The sequence below is a fragment of the Molothrus ater genome, chromosome 28 (assembly GCF_012460135.2).
Source record: "Molothrus ater isolate BHLD 08-10-18 breed brown headed cowbird chromosome 28, BPBGC_Mater_1.1, whole genome shotgun sequence".
NCBI classification, from domain to species: Eukaryota; Metazoa; Chordata; class Aves; order Passeriformes; family Icteridae; genus Molothrus; species Molothrus ater.
In genome coordinates, this window is record NC_050505.2 from 2,938,527 (window position 1) to 2,956,265 (window position 17,739).

The 17,739-nt window shown below is 54.2% G+C and overlaps 2 protein-coding genes across 2 annotated transcripts; one reads left to right on the top strand and one right to left on the bottom strand.

The window, feature by feature from the left end:
* The first annotated feature begins 33 nt into the window (after positions 1–33).
* DDHD2 (DDHD domain containing 2) lies at positions 34–11,178 on the top strand. Its single transcript, XM_036396784.2, has 17 exons — positions 34–373; positions 1,656–1,846; positions 2,441–2,530; positions 2,782–2,902; positions 4,282–4,371; positions 5,053–5,188; positions 6,076–6,284; positions 6,990–7,060; positions 7,161–7,280; positions 7,463–7,558; positions 7,646–7,768; positions 7,908–8,063; positions 8,153–8,255; positions 8,341–8,505; positions 8,838–9,000; positions 9,282–9,393; positions 9,650–11,178. Exons 1-16 carry the CDS (start codon positions 190–192, stop codon positions 9,370–9,372), a joined length of 2,109 nt encoding a protein of 702 aa, XP_036252677.1. The 5' UTR covers positions 34–189; the 3' UTR covers positions 9,373–9,393; positions 9,650–11,178.
* Positions 11,179–11,668: 490 nt separating this feature from the next.
* On the bottom strand, positions 11,669–17,357 carry PLPP5 (phospholipid phosphatase 5). Its single transcript, XM_036396786.2, is given in 8 exon segments — positions 11,669–12,285; positions 12,571–12,741; positions 14,097–14,221; positions 15,220–15,283; positions 15,393–15,483; positions 17,009–17,117; positions 17,202–17,317; positions 17,319–17,357. Coding segments are annotated over 8 exon segments (885 nt in total). The 3' UTR covers positions 11,669–12,115.
* Between the last annotated feature and the right edge of the window lie 382 nt (positions 17,358–17,739).

Genomic DNA, 17,739 nt, shown 5'->3' on the forward strand with positions numbered 1-17,739 from the left:
GCTGGGCGGTCACCGCGGCCGGAGCGGAGCCTGCGCTGCCGCCCGGGCCGGGCCGGGCCGCTGGGGCCGCAGCAGCCGCCGGGGCACCGGGGCCGCTCGGGGCCGCTCGGGCCGGGTTCCCGCGGAACCCCCGGTGTTGGTGGCGGCGGCGGGAGCGAGCGGCGCTCCCGGCTCGGCCGCAGCAGCCCCATGGCGGCGCAGGAGCCGCCGCGGCCGCCCCCGGGCACCGCCGAGCCCCCGGAGCCGGAGCCCGGCGGGCGCTACGAGGCCGTGGTGCCGCACTGGTTCTACTGCAAGGTCACGGACACGCGGGAGCGCTGGGTGCCGTTCAGCGCGCAGGACTCGGAGCGGCTGGAGGCGGCGCACGGCGCAGGTAGGGCGGCAGCGGCCGCGACGCCGGGCGGGGGTCCCGCGGTACCACCGGGCACGGCTCCCACCGCCCTCCGGTTCGGCATCCCCGCTCTTGGAGCATCCTAAGGAATGGGCCTGCTGAGCCTGGTGTGTGCTTGGGATTCTTCCCTGGACGCATCCGTGGCTTCCACCTGGGATGCTAGATTTTCTTCCCTCGAGGGATTTTAAACTGGGGCTTTTTTGGCCATGTGCCCGCTCCCAATAACCGAGAGGATGCATCAAATGGTCTGACCCCATTCAACTGATACTGCTCTGAATTATATATAATCATGCTGCAAAGCATCCTCTGGTGAGGCCGGGAGGACGCTGCCAGGATGGCAGGAATTCCTCTGGGAGAGTCCCCGCAGCACGGAGCTGTGCCTGCTATGGCAGCAAGGATTGGAGGTCAGCTCCAAGCCCTGTGCTGAGACCCTTGTGTGCCAAATGTCACCATCTGTGCCACCTGCTGCTGCCACAGGCAGAGCTCCGATTGCCCAAGGATTGGCTCCCGTCCTCCCTCGCCCAGGAAGTTTCGGATTAGAGGCTGTGCTGCTCATCCCCGGTGCGGCTGCCTGGCACAGGGTCCACAGGCAGACCCAAAAGGCAGCGAAATTCACAGTTTGAGGTCTGTAGAGAGGTCTCTGTTTTGGAGAGGAACGCCTTAGAGACAGGCGACCCTGGTGCACCCTCACCGTTACACAATGCCCTTCCCAGGGCCTCAGTTTCACTTTTACCCTCCAGGCCAGGCAGGGAGAGGCCACGTAAGCGTGTGCCCGAACTGGAGAGAAGGACAGTGCAGTGGAATGTTTTCATCTTACCTTCTGGTGAGATGGAAGTCGAGCATTGTCCTGGATGTTGTTTGTTCTGTTGGTGCTAAAACCCTGCCTGCTCCCTGGGATTCCGGTGCTAATCCAGCCTCAGAAATGATGGGAATTGGCTCTGTTCGGTGTCCTTGGAGCAGGAAAACCCTCCTGGAGTGCTGCACCCCCTGTGCCATCCCCCTGGTGCCACCAGGGCATGCTCATATTTCCAACCAGGTGTATTTATAACCTCATTAAAAGAGGAGAGAAAACATCTTCTCCATAAAATCCCATCAGATTTCCCTCTGGGGGAAATCTGACTTGGGGCATCTCACCCCAGCAGTGAGTTTGGGTCCGGAGGTGGTGCTGCTGCCGTGGTGGCTGTGCTGCCCAAGGAGATGCTCCAGCCTCTGTGAGCTTGCTATTTGAGGCCTGGGAGGGTTGACTGCAGGCCCTGTTCCCCAGGGAAGGAGCAGGCTGGCATGGTGGTGCCCACCTCGGGGGGCAGGTACGACGTGCACCTGCGGGCGCGGCGGCGCGTGGCCGTGTACTGGGAGGAGGAGGCGGCCGAGGTGCGGCGCTGCACCTGGTTCTACAAGGGGGACAAGGACAACAAGTTCATTCCCTACTCAGAGTCCTTCAGTGAGGAACTGGAGGTAAGCACACCCCTTCCTGCTGGTTTCCATCCCAACTTCTCCTGGTCACACAGTGCCTCTGATGTCCCAAACCCCGTACGAGGCGCTGGCAGGCCTGAGGACATGAACTCCAAAGAGGCTTTGGCAGGCACTTGTGCAGCTGATTGATGTAACTGTGAGCTCTGCCGTGGCCTCCCCTTCCCCTGCCCTCAGTGCATCCTTCCAGCACACCTGAAAGTGCCGGGCTTTCCTTTGGGATGGTGCAAATTCCACCACACCTGAAAGTGCCAGGCTTTCCTTTGGCATCATGCAAATGCAGAGATATATAGGCAGACGTATAAAAATACCCATCTTGGCAATAATCTCCATTCTGATGTACCAAACCAGTTCTAAAGGGATGGGGAAGTCTGCTGCTGCTGCTGTCAAAGTGAGGAGCTCTTAAACATTCTCAGCAGCTGATCCTAGGATGACCCTGCTGCTCCTGCAGCTGATTCCTCTGCTTCTTTTGCAGGGTATTGATAAGAGATTCTGGAAATTGGGTGGGGAGTGTCCCAGGAGGTTGAACACTGATGGGCATACTTCCAGCTGACTCACAGTGGGTGTTCCCTTCTGTAGGAAGCTTACATGATTGCCGTGACCCTGGGTGAGTGGAAGAAGAAGCTGGAGTCCCCCAACAGAGAAGTCATTATCTTGCACAACCCAAAGGTGAGCAGGGCCTGCTGAGGACACCCCCTTGGGTCTCTTGGTGCTGTTCCCTTCAAATGGGTTGTCCCAAAGGCATTCCACTCACCTGCCTGTGCCACAGGAGAGGGCAGTGGCAGCTGAGCCTGCCAACAGCCTCACATTCCTTTCCAACACCTCTGTGGGCAAAGCACGCTCTGGTACCACGCCGTGTCAGCCACAGCTGCTGTCGCTGTCCTGCTCTGGGTCACTGACAGGCTCTTCTTGTTCCCAAGCTGATGGTTCACTACCATCCTGTTGCCAGCTCTGATGACTGGGTCTCCACCCCCACGGAGCAAGGCCGGCCCCGCACTGTGAAGAGAGGAGTGGAGAACATCGCTGTGGAGATCCCCAATGGTGAGCCCCTGCTCCCATCCCAAACCCCGTGTGACCGCGTTCACAGGGGTCTGAGGATGAGGGAAGAGAGAGGATCTGACTCCATGTTTCAGAAGGCTTGATTTATTATTTTATTATATATATTATGTATTTTATTGATATTATTATATATTCATAAATATACGTAAATATATATTTATATATTATATTTATATATTTTATGATATATATTATATATAAATGATACTAAAAGAATAGAAGAAAGGATTTCATCAGAAGGCTGGCTAAGAATAGAAAAGGAATGAATGATTACAAAAGCTTCTGTCTCGGACAGAGAGTCTGAGCCAGCTGGGCTGTGATTGGCCATTCATTAGAAACAACCACATGAGACCAATCCCAGATGCACCTGTTGCATTCCACAGCAGCAGATAACCATTGGTTACATTTTGTTCCTGAGGCCTCTCAGCTTCTCAAGAAGAAAAAAATCCTAAAGAAAAGATTTTTCATAAAAGATGTCTGTGACAACCCCAGGTGGTGTTTTCCACCCTGGTCGCTCACAAAGACTGGAGGAAGCTCCCATGATCCTTTAAGTCAAGTGCACGTCAAAACATTTTGTGCCAAAAGGATCCAAATGGTTTCAGAAACCTCCCCAGCCCCTGCAGAGCTGCAGATCCAGGGGAGGGTGCAGAGACAGAGCTGCTGGGAGCTCTGCAGGGCCTGAAATGACCCCTGAGGTCTTGATTTGTACAGGAGGGGAGTTTCTTTCCCTGCTAGGGACACAGTGCTTTATCACTTACCTTCGTGCTGGTGACTCTCTGGGGCACGTGCTGTCCCCCAGGTGCCAGCTCTGTCCCTCCCAGCTGCCTTGAGCTGCCAGTGGGGCCTCAGCACTTGGCCCCATGAGGACATCAGGCAGTTGCTCCATTTTCCATGGCTGCCTGCCCTCAGGAAGGCACGTATGCAAACTGAGGTGTGTGGGAAGCAGAGAACAAGCCCTGACTCCACCTGGGCCATACCTGGGAGATGCAGCTCCGTGGGGTTCCTCAGAGTGGGGTGGGCATGGGGCAGCTGCACTGAGATCTCCTGATCCTGCAGTTCAGCACTGAGACCCCCTGATCCTGCAGTTCCCTGTGCTGGGCAGGGGTGAAGGGCAGTGGGGATGAGCCACCACCCCTTCCTCTACTGTCCTGTCGGTCCAAATCCATCCCAGGGCAGCTGACCTGAGCAGGACAATGTGAGATACCCCAGCAGCCTTGAGGTGTAAGTGCAGGCACTAAGGAGGGTTTTCATGGGCCGAGGTGAGGGTGGGAGGCTCCAGCCCTGCCCAGGGCTGCCTCCAGCCTCTCTGCTGGGTGCTGCCTGCTCAGCAGCCATGCCCTGAACTGCCCTCCCCTCCTCAGGAGAGCCTCTGCAGATCGACCACCTGGTGTTCGTGGTGCACGGCATCGGCCCCGCCTGCGACATCCGATTCCGCAGCATCGTGCAGTGCGGTAGTGCTGAGATGGGAGGGGAGGCTGGGGGGAACCTGGGAGAGAAACCTGGGGGAGGAATCTGTCAGGAGAACCTGGGATGGGAACCTGGCAGGGGAACCTGGGAGGGAAACCTGGGGAGGCAACCTGGGAGAGGAATCTGGAAGGGAAACCTGGGAGAGGAACCTGGTGGGGGAACCTGGAAGGGGAACCTGGGAGGGAACTTGGGGGGCAACCTGAGGGGGAAACCTGGGAGAGGAACCTGGGAGGGAACCTCACTTTGTGGTTGGCACACGCTGCCTCAAGCCCCCCTGACCCTGGCAGGCAGCATGGCCAGGCCTGCTGCCTGTGGGCAGAACGCTCACTGACCACCAAATCCACCTTCTGAAAGGGTTTAGGCAGCTGCTGCTCCTCAGTTTTGCTTCACAACAGAGTTATTTTTTATAAATTTCTAAACGTTTCTTATCCTGCCCCTGTGAGGGAGGTGCAGATGGGGCAGCAAAATCCAGCAAGCACACGTGGCAGGACATGGAGCCTCCCCTGATCTGTAGTTAAAGATTCAGGGACTTAGGGGAGCAGCAGCAGATTAAAGACCCTGGTGGGATTTCTCTGTAATGATCTTTCATGGTATTAAGTGTGGTTGGTGCCACGGGCTGGCCCCAGAGCCTGGTGCATCTCCCTAAGAGCTCTTTTGTTTCACAGTGAATGATTTCAGGAACGTGTCCCTCAGCATGCTGCAGTCACACTTCAGGAAGGCCCAGGAGCAGCAGCAGGTCGGGAGGGTGGAGTTCCTGCCTGTGAACTGGCACAGCTCCCTGCATTCCACTGGTGTGGATGTGTAAGTGTCCAACAGCCCCTGCCCCAGGGCTGGGGGCTGGCAAGGGGCACAGGCAGCCTCCTGCCCTGGAAAATCCACTTGTTCTGTTGGAAAAGCTGTGAGTTTTTAGGGTAGGAGGGAGCAGGGCAGACAGGGACCCCAGAGCACCTCCCCACTGCCATTCTGCAGCACTCAGCAGGTGCCTGCTCCCATCAGCATCCTCAGAACAGGGGCTTCTGCCTCCCCTGGCTGGTCTCAGGAGGGACAGGAGATGTAATCAAATATGGCAACCAACAGGACTCTCTGGTTCCCTAATGACTTTCTTTCTCTTTTGTTGTTTTATTTTTGGTTTTGTTTCCATTCATCATGTAAATAGTTTATTTGTGTTATTTCCTTGAAATAAGGATATTTTTTCTTTTATTCATCTCCAGACAGGAGCTATCACATACTAAATAAATATTGAGTATTAAGGTGTTAGATGAGAAAATTCTCTTGTAGGCTTCAGTATGAGATTTGTATAACCTACAGAATTCTTAATGTACTTGGAGATCAACCTCTGTTTTTAGCCTTCCTATTTCATTTGACTACTTACCTAAAACAAAGATGAAACTTACAGTGATCTCAAATTGAATATTTGAACCTTGCCATCATGCCACACCTTGCTGAAGCCTCTGAGAGCTGAGTACCCAGTTCCTGCAGTGCCCCAGCACCGAAGGGCAGAAAGCAGGGCAGGCTCTTTATTCTTGGAGTGTAAGAGCACAGGCTGTGCTTTGCCTTCTGAGGGTCTGGATTACAACACACCACGTTGGAAACTCTGTCAATCCTCCTGAGAACTCGCTTTGCTGTAGAAACAGGGTGGGCTTCTGTGGTTTCCCCAGCTGCAGCCCCCCGTGTTCCTTTCCCCGCAGTGACCTGGAGCGGATCACGCTGCCCAGCATCAACCGCCTGCGTCACTTCATCAACGACACCATCCTGGACGTGTTCTTCTACAACAGCTCCACCTATTGCCAGACCATCGTGGACACGGTGGCCTCGGAGATGAACCGCCTGCACCGGCTCTTCCTGCAGAGGAACCCGCACTTCAGGGGCGGGGTGTCCATCGCAGGGCACAGCCTGGGTGAGGGCTGCCCGCCGTGCCCGGGGGCAGGGAGGGCACAGCCACAGCTGCTCTGGCTTAGAAGGGACACCAGCCATGAAACCAGGTTGCTCTAAGCTCTGTCTCAGCTTCCAGGGGTGTGGCAGCCACGGATTCTCTGGGCAGCCTGTGCTGGTGTTTCACCGAGTAATAATTTCTTCACTGAGTAATAATTTCTTCCTGACATTTAATCCTCTGCCAGTTTAAAGCCATTGTCCCTTGTCCTGTCACTGTCTGCCTGTAAAAAGGCCCAGGGTGCAGCTCTTCCATCCCCAAAAAGAGGTGGCTCGGGCTCTTCCCCTCCAGGTGCTGATGCTCTGGCCCTGCCTGGTTTCTAGGGTCTCTCATTTTGTTAGAAGGGACTCCAGCCATGGGACCAGGTTGCTCCAAGCACTGTCTCACTGTGGCAGCCATAGTTTCTCTGTGCTTCACCACAGAGTAATAATTTCTTCCTGACATCCAATCCAGCCTGTCCTCTGCCAGTTTAAAGCCATTGTCCCTTGTCCTGTCACTGTCTGCCTGTAAAAAGGCTCAGAGTGCAGCTCTTCCATCCCAAAAAAGAGGTGGCTTGGGCAGCCTCTTTCCCAAAAGAGGATTTTCCCTCTTTCCCTCCCTCCATCCCAAAAAAGAGGTGGCTCGGGCTCTTCCCCTCCAGATGCTGATGCTCTGCCCATGCCTGGTTTTTAGGGTCACTCATTTTGTTTGATCTCCTGACAAACCAGAAGGCTGATCCTGAGGAGAAGGAGCACTGTGTGCAGGTAGGGGAGGCCACTGACCCCTCCCTCCTGCAGCTGCATGGGGATAGGGCAGAGCAAAGTGGTGAGCACAGAGTGTGATCCCTTCTGGATCTGTTCACAGGGGTCCAGGACAACCTCAAGCACGGGGGGGATTGAGGAAGTAAAAGAAATCCTGAAGAAGCTGGAGCTGTCTGAATATTGTGATGTTTTTGAGAAGGAGAAAATGGACAGGCAAGCACTGGTGAGAAGTTTCCCTGTTTTACTGGCTCTTGTGGCTCTTCTTTGCTTTTCTTCCCCATCATCCCATCTCTGCACATCTCCCGGTACTGAGTCACACATGAACCATCTCCTCACAGTCCCATAGAACAGACACCTCACCATCCCTCTGCTCCTGGACTAACACCAGCCTTGCTTATTTTCCAGTTCTTGTGCACAGAGCAAAACCTGAAAGAAATGGGAATTCCCTTAGGGCCCAGAATGAAAATACTCCATTACATCAGCTCTGAGACAGGGATGAAGGTTTGTTTTCCACATGGTTTGTGCTCATGCCATCACATCCCATCCCACTGCACCCTCTGACACCAGGACCCCTTTGTGCTGCTGCAGGGTCGGAGTTCAGCAGCTCCTGGGCACAATGAAGGTGGGGCTGAGCCAGGGTCCCCATCCCAGCCTGGGGACAGCTCTGAGGATGGCAGGAGCTGCCAGTACCGGGATGTTGGCTTGGGACAGGTACAACAGCTCTGGCTGCACCCAGAACCCTCGTGACACAGCACAGGGATTGTCTGATGAGCAAATCTGAACATTTGTTCATCATCATTGTTCATCAACAAATGTTCATCATTTGTTGAACATCCCCCTGCTGTCCCAGGTGTCGGCAAACTACCCCCAGCTGAACTACAAGCCCAGCATCTTCTTTGCCTTTGGCTCTCCCATCGGGATGTTCCTCACGGTGCGAGGAGTGAAGCGCATCGACCCCAACTACAGCCTGCCCACCTGCAAAGGCTTCTTCAACATCTTCCACCCCGTAGGTATAAGAGCCAGAGCTGTGTCCTGCGTGAGGCACACGTGGAGGACGAGCCCTGGCCACTGTCACTGTCCCCCTCTCGTGTGCAGTTTGACCCCGTGGCGTATCGGATCGAGCCCATGATCGTCCCGGAGCTGGAGTTTGAGCCCATGCTGCTGCCCCACCACAAGGGCAGGAAGAGGATGCACCTGGGTATGGCACAGGCAGCCCCTGTCCCCCGGCCTGGGGTCAGTGCTGCAGCCCCCAGCCCCACAGCCAGCCCCCTCCTGCCTTGCAGAGCTGAAGGAAGGGCTGACCCGCATGAGCGTGGACCTGAAGAACAACCTGCTGGGCTCCCTGAGGGTGGCCTGGCAGTCCTTCACCCGGTCCCCTGTGCTCGCCCTGGAGGCAGGGAGCTCTGAAGCTGAGGCAGAGGCAGAGGCTGGCACTGAGAAGCAGCCAGGTCAGTGGTGGGGGGCATGGGGGAGCCAGGGGTGCAGCCTTGGCCCATGAAGCAGCATGCCTGGAGTGCCACAGCCACATTGGAGGCACCTGGATCTCCCTGAATGCTGTGGCCTTTTCCTGTTAGCACCTTATGAAGGGGTTTTCTGGGGGGGTCTCAGCACACTACACCACCTTTTAAGCCCACTCCCCTCCTCTGGGTGTCCCTTGCACTTCAGCTGCCTCTCCCCCGTGTGAGCTGCAGAGGGGTAAGGGGAGAGCACGGCCCTGCTGTTGTATTGCCATGGCTGCTGGTGCCCTGGGGCTGAGCCAGGCTGCTCCTCCTTCCTGCAGACACAAAGCCAGAGGAGCCCCCAGCAGCAGTGAAGGAGGAGACCCCTCCCATCAACGTGGGGAGGCTGAACGGGGGGAACCGCATCGACTACGTGCTGCAGGAGAAGCCAATAGAGAGCTTCAACGAGTATTTGTTTGCACTCCAGGGGCATCTCTGCTACTGGTAAGTGTCTGTGCAATGCTCAGGGCTTCAGATTTACGTGTGGTGACGCAGAATGGCATCAGTTTCAGAGGCAGTGTAGTGAGAAAAGCCTCAGGTGGTCGAGGGAACAAGATCTTGTCCTGTCTCTGACACACAGAGGGTGGGCACGGACAGAGGAAGGACACTTGGGCTTCTCCTCGTGCTGCCTGCATTGCAGAGCACTGCATCTGCCCCAGCTGTCACAGATGGCCTGACAGAGGGCAGGGAGGCATTCCCTTCTGATGCCCTTTCCTCCCCTGCAGGGAGTCAGAGGACACTGTTCTGCTGGTTCTGAAGGAGATCTACCAGACACAAGGCATCACACTGGACCAGCCTTTGCCAGGGAGCCAGTGACCCACCTGTGCTGTTCTGGCTGTAAGTCACCTCTGCCTAAACCCCTTCTGGATTTCCCAGGACACCTCAGAGGAGAGCTGGTTGGTTTGGGAGAGTAATATCCATTATCTAAGGCAGGGAACATGTGTCAGCTTTCTTCTTTAGCCTGTCAGCACCTTTGGCTTCTTCCCTCTTCCCTGCACATGAGCATGATCAGACATGAGGAGAGGACCAGGGAGGGCTCAGGGGGCTGGATTCTGACTGCAGCTATTCCTGTGTTCTCCTTTTGCTTTCTCAGGTTCAGTCCCACAGAGCACTCACCAGGAAAGTCCAGATCTCTTCTCTGCCTTCCTCTCTCCTCTGCTGCCGTGTCCTGCATGCTGCTTCCCAAGTACTTGCTGCTGCCTGGAGATAAGGATGGATTTTCCTCCATTTTGGCTAAGGGTGGGGGAAAAACTGTCAAGGAAAACCACTTCTGCTCAAACACACACACACACCACCTGTACAGTGACTCCCTGTGGCAATGTGTACTTTAAGCCTGCACCCTGTGAGTCCCCACACCAGCAGATGAGCTGTCCAGGCTCAGAGCCCTCACCTGGCTCTGTGAGGACACTCACAGCCTGGGACCTTGAGGAGAAAAAGCCTTAAACACAGCATGGGAAGAGCTGCAGCAGCCTTGCAGCAAGGGAGATTGCTGACTGCTAACACAAACCCCCCAGCAGGGCCCAGGAGGTGAAGTCCAGGGCACAGAGTGCTGCTGAGCCATAGGGGCTGGCCAGCATCATCCCTGCACTGCTGCTGCATCTCTGTGCACCCCTGCACTGCTGCTGCATCTCTGTGCAGCCCTGCACTGCAGCCAGGCAGGGCTGCCCCTAAAGCACCCTGTGAGAGTGGCATGCTCGTGCTCCTCCCTGCTGTGGGGTGCTGCTGGGGACAGCTCAGCACCCCAACCCTGCCCACCCTGCCCACCCAGGGCTCCCCAGTGCTGCTGGGGACAGCTCAGCACCCCAACCCTGCCCACCCAGACCCTCCCCACAGCCCTGACCCAGCCTGTGCCCTGCTGTCCCTGCTCTGAGGAAAGCTTCCCCTCCAGCTGCAGCCAGCTGGCAGTGCCAGGGCAGGGTGAGCCCTCTGAGGCCTGCAGGGGTGCACAGAGCAGTGCTGCTGTCCCACAGGGCTGGCAGGTGAGCACAGAGATCTGTGCCTGCCATGCTCTCATCCTGGTTTAGCTTTAAATGTACAAAATGCAGCCAGCAAAGGTGGAGCCCAGATCCAGCAGGGTCTGGCCACTGCAGGAATGACACCAGCTCTGTAGGCAGCTCAGTCTGCAGCTGCCTTGAAGCTCTTTTCTGAGGGAGCAGGGCTGGAGAGCCTCTGTGATCCTTCCCTGGGCACCAAAGGCCCTGGGCTGGGGCTCCAGTGCTGTGTGAGGTGTTGCTGTGCAGCCTTTGGAGAGCCAAACCACTTTCCCTCCTGCTGACTTTTGCCCTGCATGGGGTGAGGAGCCTTTTTTTCCCCACAGCCTGTTGGTTTGTTTTTCCTCCATTGTCTGTTATTTGCACTATTGGAAGGGTTTTGTTTGCAGCCTCCATCCCTCCTCCCCTCCCAAGGAACAGAAGCTGTTCTTTACCTGACTGCAGGAACAGCCCAGCTGCTTGGTCAGCACCTGACTGGCTAAAGTCTCATGGGAGTAGGAAAAGGGACAGTCTTAACATGGGACACTAATGATCAGCTTTTTAAGTTATGCACTTTGTTAAAAAAAAAAGGAAGTTAAATACATTTTAAATGTTATTTAATGTCTTTTCCAGTAAAAGCCAAAATAAATAAGTAGATGACTGGTGTGTGCATGTCTGGGGGGAGAGGGAAGGGCTGGAAAACTCTGATGTGCAGTTTTAGGGGAAAGTGAAGCTATTTCTGTGATTCTACTGAAGCTGCAGAGTTACAGAGGGTGCAAACTGCAGCTGATGAGGAGGTGTTTCATTTCTGACTCACCTGCCTTGCTCTGCTGCAGCCTCACCTGTGCTGTTTGCATGTACACACACTTGAAACCTGTCTTGGAAGGGACCAGTGACAAAGAGCTGCTCCCAGAGGAGCAGGCCCTGGATCTCAGCAGCACTCAGCCCTTTCTTGTCTGAGACAGAGCAGGCAGGGAAATGAGGGATGCTCCCAGACACCATTTCATTTTCTGCTGTCATCTCCTTGAAACTACTAAAGCTGCAAGGAAAGAGCACCCATCAGAAACCCCTGCAGACACCAGAGGAAATGGTTTGTAAAGCAACAACCCAAACCTTGAAATAAAAAGTTTTAGTACCACAGGTCATTACAAAAATTAAACTCCTTTATTTGGGACATTAGAAAAGCTCAAAGTTGGCAGGTCCTGCACTTCATTTCCCAGAAGAGCTGGGACAGCTCGGCTGGGCTGCAGGGAGGTGGCCAATGGTGCTTCCTGGACTGGACACAAGAACTTCCACTAGACTGGGCACACTGGGCTGTCACATTTTCCCAGTTTGTGTTCAGGACCTTCACACCCAACTGTCTTTGTGCAGGTTGGCACCCCAAGTGCCTCCCTCGATTCACAGTGGGCCTGAAGAGGGGGTTGGCCTACAAAATCCAATGAAATGAAGCAACACAAGGGCCAGGGCAGGGAACTCACCAGCTCAGCAGGGAACACCTGCCCAGGGCTTCATCCTCACTTCTCCTGAGCAGCCTCCCCTAAGCCTCACCCTGCCCTGGCATGCAGGGAGAGGTAGGACAGAGCCTGGCACTAAATGTTCATGTGGAAGCTGGGAGCTGGAGGCTTCTCCTCGTGCACTGGCAGCGCTTTGGGCTTGGCCACAGATGGTTTGTGGCACGTGGTGTCTGTCAGGGGAGGGTAGTACTGCCTGTAGCACAGGTATGCGAGCACCAAGCCCATCGCTGAGCCAGCCAACACATCTGTGGGTGAGACCAGAGCACAGTTAACAGCCCTTCACCCTCCTGAGCCTCATGATCAATTCCTCAGCAGCAGCTTTTCTGCTAGATCCATAACCTGACTTGGCTGGAAACCCAAGCTTGTAGGTATTTCAAAACCATTTCCCTGCAGGTGGCAGCAAAATTGCCACTGGAGGAGTAAAAACAAAACAACCCAAGTCGCTGCTGGGGGGTCTGAACACTTTTGTGGCACCAAAGCCCCCCGTGCCTGGAGTGCCCTGCTCAGGGCACCAGGAGATGCTCACCCACCTTCCCAGTGGTGCTTGTAGTCACAGGTGCGGGACACGGCGATGAGGGTGGCGAGGAAGAGGGGCAGGAGGAAGGCACAGAAGCGCAGGGCCCGGCCCCCCCGGCCTGGAACGAAGCTGTGCAGCTTCCCTGCCAGGTAGAAGGCAGAGAAGGCAAGACCAGCAAAGGCAACTGGAAGAGAACAGAACAATGTTGGTTCAGAATAGCTCCAGGTTTTGCTGTCAGACCCTGACCCTGACCCTCTGCTGCCGCTGCAGTGGAAGGGCTGTGAGTGGTGTCTGCCTGTCCCTGTGAGCCAAGGGAAATACCAGCTGGGAGTGTGCTGGGGAGGGTGAAACAGGAAAGCCTTATAAATATGATTGTCTGGCAAAAGATTTTGAGAATACAGAAACTATAAGCAAGACTGAAGTGAAAGCAAGCTTTGAGATCCCTCAGTTACTGAACAACTGGAAAACAATGGTGTGGCTGGCTGAAGGTGATCCCCTTTTGATGGAACAACACCCTCTGCTTGCAGACAGGCCCAAGGGGCAGAGCAGACCCTGCCAGCTTGGCAGAAGGGGCCCAAAGAGGAGCTTTTAGGGTTTAAAATGGAACACAGGATGGTGATGTAATGATTCTATAGGCTGTGTGTAAATGCTATAAGATATATATATTGTATTAGATTGGTTAGTGAGAATCAGAATATTCAACACAGAAGAAGATTTATTGTATTGGAACAGGAACCTCGCTCTCTTACCCCTTTTACTCTCTCACCCTCTCATCCTCTCTCCCCCTCTCTTCTCTCAGTCCTGCTCTGAGCTGTGCCTGGCAGCTCCCAGCAGGGCCCTGCCCTTGGCCCTTTGCAATAAACCCCAAATTCCCCACCTGGCTGCAGAGATCTCTGCTCTCCATCCATCCCAACCATCCTATCCCCCAACACTCCTACAGTAGTGATGGATCCTAGAAGCTGCTCCCTGGCACACATCCCTCCTCCTGGGTTGCAGACAGCTTTGGACCACATTCTCACCCCATTGCTTTGCAGAGGGAAACCTGAATCCCTCTCAGAACTCAGCCGATGTGATGGTGTTTGCAGGAGTCTTAAGATGAGGGAAGAGACAAGGATCTGACTCCATGTTTTAGAAGGCTTGATTTATTAATTTATGATATATATTATATGAAAACTATACTAAAAGAATAGAAGAAAGGATTTCATCAGAAGGCTGGCTAAGAATAGAATAGGAAAGAATGATAACAAAGGCTTGTGACTGACTGAGACAGTCCAGACAACTGGACTGTGATTGGCCATTAATTAGAAACAACCACATGAGACCAATCCCAGATGCACCTGTTGCATTCCACAGCAGCAGATAACCATTGCTTACATTTTGTTCCTGAGGCCTCTCAGCTTTCTCAGGAGAAAAAAATCCTAAAGGGAAGGATTTTTCAGCAAATATCACGGCTACAAGCCAAAGCTGTGGGGTGCAGGAAAACAAACCCAAGCTGCCCAGGGGGCTGTGGCAGGAAGGAGACTCTGGGGTGGCACTCACAGGAAGCGTGTCCGCTGGGGAAGCTCTTCCTGCCCTCGCTCACCCTGCGGGCGTCCCCCGTGCACAGCAGCTCCGCGTTGGCGCGGCCGTCCGGGAAGCAGCGGTGGAAGAAGTCGGGCCGTGGCCTGGGACAGGGAAGTGCAGCTCAGGGCCCTCCTGCCTGGGCACTCCCAGCCCCAGCAGGGCAGCAGGGAGCAGCCTGTGCCAACGCCATCCTCCCCAGCCTGTGCCTAGAGTGAGCCCATCTGAGTGATGGCCTGAGACAGCAGCTCCCCAGTGTTGGAGCAGTGTGAATTGCTGCTGGCATAGTCCAGGGTAAGGAAGCAAAAAGGATCTCTGCGTAATATCCACAGATGTTCAGGTCCCAGCACCCACACACAGACAGAGCACCCTGTAGCTTTCTCCCTGCAGGGGCCTGGGGGCTGTCCCTGGTCTCACAAAGGTGAGGGCTAATCAGGGAATAGGGAAGGAGTGGCTCAGGAACATAGGAATGGACATAGGAACAGGAGAAGGAGCCAATGGGGTCTAACAGCTTTTTGAGGGAAGCTTCTTGTGTTTCCCCAGACCAGGGAATGCCCCCCTCCCAGGGTCTCCACCCAGTGTTTTTTCTATTTCTATATTGTCTTTGCAGCTTGAAAAAAAACCACATTATTTCCAGGTGAGTATGTCCAAGTTCAGCTCCTGGCCCTGACATGGCTATCACAGAATCCCAGGATGATGAGGTTGGCAGAGACCTCTGAGATCATCCAGTCCAACCTGTGCCCTCACACCTCACCCAGACTCTAGCACCAAGGGCCATGTCCAGGCTTTTTTTAAACACATCCAGAGATGGTGATTCCAGCACCTCCCTGGGAAGAGCATTCCAGTGCTTTATTATTCTTTTGGTGAAAAACTTTTTCCTAATATCCAACCTATCCCTTCCCTGAGGTAGCTTGAGGCTGTGCCCTCTGGTTCTGTCAGAAACCAACCCCCACCTGTCTCCAATCTCCCTTCAGGCAGTTGTAGAGAGCAATAAGGGCACCTCTAAGCCTCCTCTTCTCCAGGATAAACAACCCCAGCTCCTTCAAACGTTCCCACAGCAGAGCTGCCTCCCCCACAGTGCTGGGCAGCAGCCAGTCCTCACCTCCCCACAACGAGCTTCAGGGCATTTGTGAAAACCCCATTCAGGGCAAGAGCAAGGCTGGCAGCTGAGAGAGAGCAAAAGGGTCACATCAGCATCGTCCCCACCTGAGAGTGCAGCACGTTCAGGCATGGGCAGGGCTCAAGCTGCCTTTCCCTGAACAAGGAGGAGCTCACCAAGGCAGGCTTCCCTCGTGTCCTCGTGGTCAGCGCCCATGACCAGCCTCGCCAGGATGATGAGCAACAAGGGAGACAGAAATGCGATGAACTGCATGACACAGAGAATTTTAGGTGTCAGTGAAGCAGGTTTAAGTTCTCACCAGAACCCAAGGGCACTTACTCAAGACTCTGAGTGCATTCCCTTCCCCAAAGCCAAGCAGCAATCTGTCCTCAGCAATCAGAACACAACCCCCCTCAGCTGGATTTGCAGCAGTCCCTGATGGGCCCAGCACGTCCTTTGGTTCTCAGACAGCTCTTCTGGCAGAGTGCTGCTCTGGCTGCTTGCTGGGGGTGTCCCCAGGCACAGCACCTCAGCTCTGCCCTCCCTGCAAGCCCCAGCATTAGCGCTCAGTCAGCAGCACCCTCGCTCTGTCAGCAAAACCTCGGCAGCTGCTGATTCAGAGCAGGCAGTTATCATCATCCCCATCTCAGCCCTGGGGACTGCACCCCGGGACATCCTCACCAGGCTGCCAGGCTCCCATGGAGCCTGTTCCCACCTGGCACATGTCCTGCTTTACACATTTACACTGCCTCTTCCAAATGCTATCCCCAAGGTTTTGTCCTTAATGTTTAGTGGCCACCTCTTGTAGGAAACCCCACCTGCATTTGCCAACAGTCCTTGACCTCACACCTGTGACAGATCAATCCCTTCACCAATCCCTCTGACACACTGCTCTCTCCTGGAACTCCAACACAGATTTAATCAAACTCTTCTAAGCAAGCCTAGAGCTGTTGGGAAAACATTTGACAATAAAATGATGATAATAAATCCCTGCTAAAAATAGCTGCTTGCAAGGAAAACATTCCCTGATAGCAAGAGCTGTGCTATCTTCCACACACCCGCTAAGTGAGACGTGGAGTGGATTATGGACAACAGTGCAAAGTCCTAATCAGTTTATGAACTTCAAATCCCAACAGCAATGGATGGTAAAGCCTCAAAATATGACAAAAATCACTGTATGTTCAGCCTGGTTGGTACTAATCTCACAGAATGGGTAGAAAGGGACCACTGGGGACCATCAAGTCCAACCCCTCTGCTCCACATCACCCAAGACTGTGTCCAGATGGATTAGGAGTATCTCCAGGTAAGGAGACTCGCACTGTCTGGGCAGCCTGTGTCACTGCTCAGTCACCCACACAGGAAAGTTCTTTCTCCTGTTCAGCTGGAAATGTTCCAGCTTGAGCCTCTCACCCCACTGAGCAAAGCCCGGCTCCATCCATCCTCACAGCCCCTCCCCGCAGCTATTCATCCACATGGATACGATATCCTGCACTTTCTGCAACGTGCACTAGGAGCTGCAGGTACAAGCTTTTAGCCAGCAGCTAAAGCTTGTATTGCAGTACAAGCTTTTAGGCAGCAGCTTTGTTTAAAAGGAGAGCTGGTAATTCGATAATAAATCCAAGTAAACGCAGGAAACACTGGCACAGGCTGCTCAGAGAAGCTGTGGATGCCCCATCCCCGGAACTGTTGACAGATTATGTAGGCTTGGTCTGCTGGGAGGGGGAGGGAGGGACAAAACGATCTTTTAAGCTCTCTTCCGACCCAAACCACGTTAAGAACCCACTAAACTTACAAACATGAAGACCGTGGGGACGTGATCCGCTTCAACGTAGGGATTTTTGTAGAGCCACATCTCCTCGGGCTGCACCACGCGCTGGAAGGGCGGCAGGAACTCCATGATCCTGGAACGAGACGAGCGAATGAGCGGTGGGGGCGGGCGGGGAAGGGCAGGGCAGGGCAGGGCTGGGCAGGGGTCCCGCACCCACCCGAAGGTGGCGAGGAGCAGCACCCGCAGCGCGGCATCGACCGCCAGCTCCGATCTCCGCATGGCCACTGCCCGGCGCGGTCCGGAGGAGGGACCGGAGCGGAGAGTCCCGTTATCCCTCCCCGCCCCGCCCCGCCCCGAGACGGAACTGAGTCATCTCATCATTGGAACATTCAGAACGATTTATTGAAGTCAACCTCAAGCAAAAAAAAAAAAAACAAAAAAACAAAAAAAAAAAAAACCAAACGGATTTTCAGATCAGTGGAATGTCATTAAAAATCTTTCCTCACGGAAAAGCAAAAGGGAAAAAAAAAAAGGAAAAACAAACAAAAAAAACCAAACTAAAACCCACATCTGAATTCCAGAGTATTTGTAAAATAAAATAAAAAAAAAAGGCAACATCTCAGTAAATAGAATGTACAAAAATTATATGTTCTACCATCACACACAGTCAGTAAGAAGCTAAAATATTACAGGCAAGTCTCGATACGCTCTACCTAGAGGACAGGAGCTATCTATGTACAGGGAACCAGCTTTAC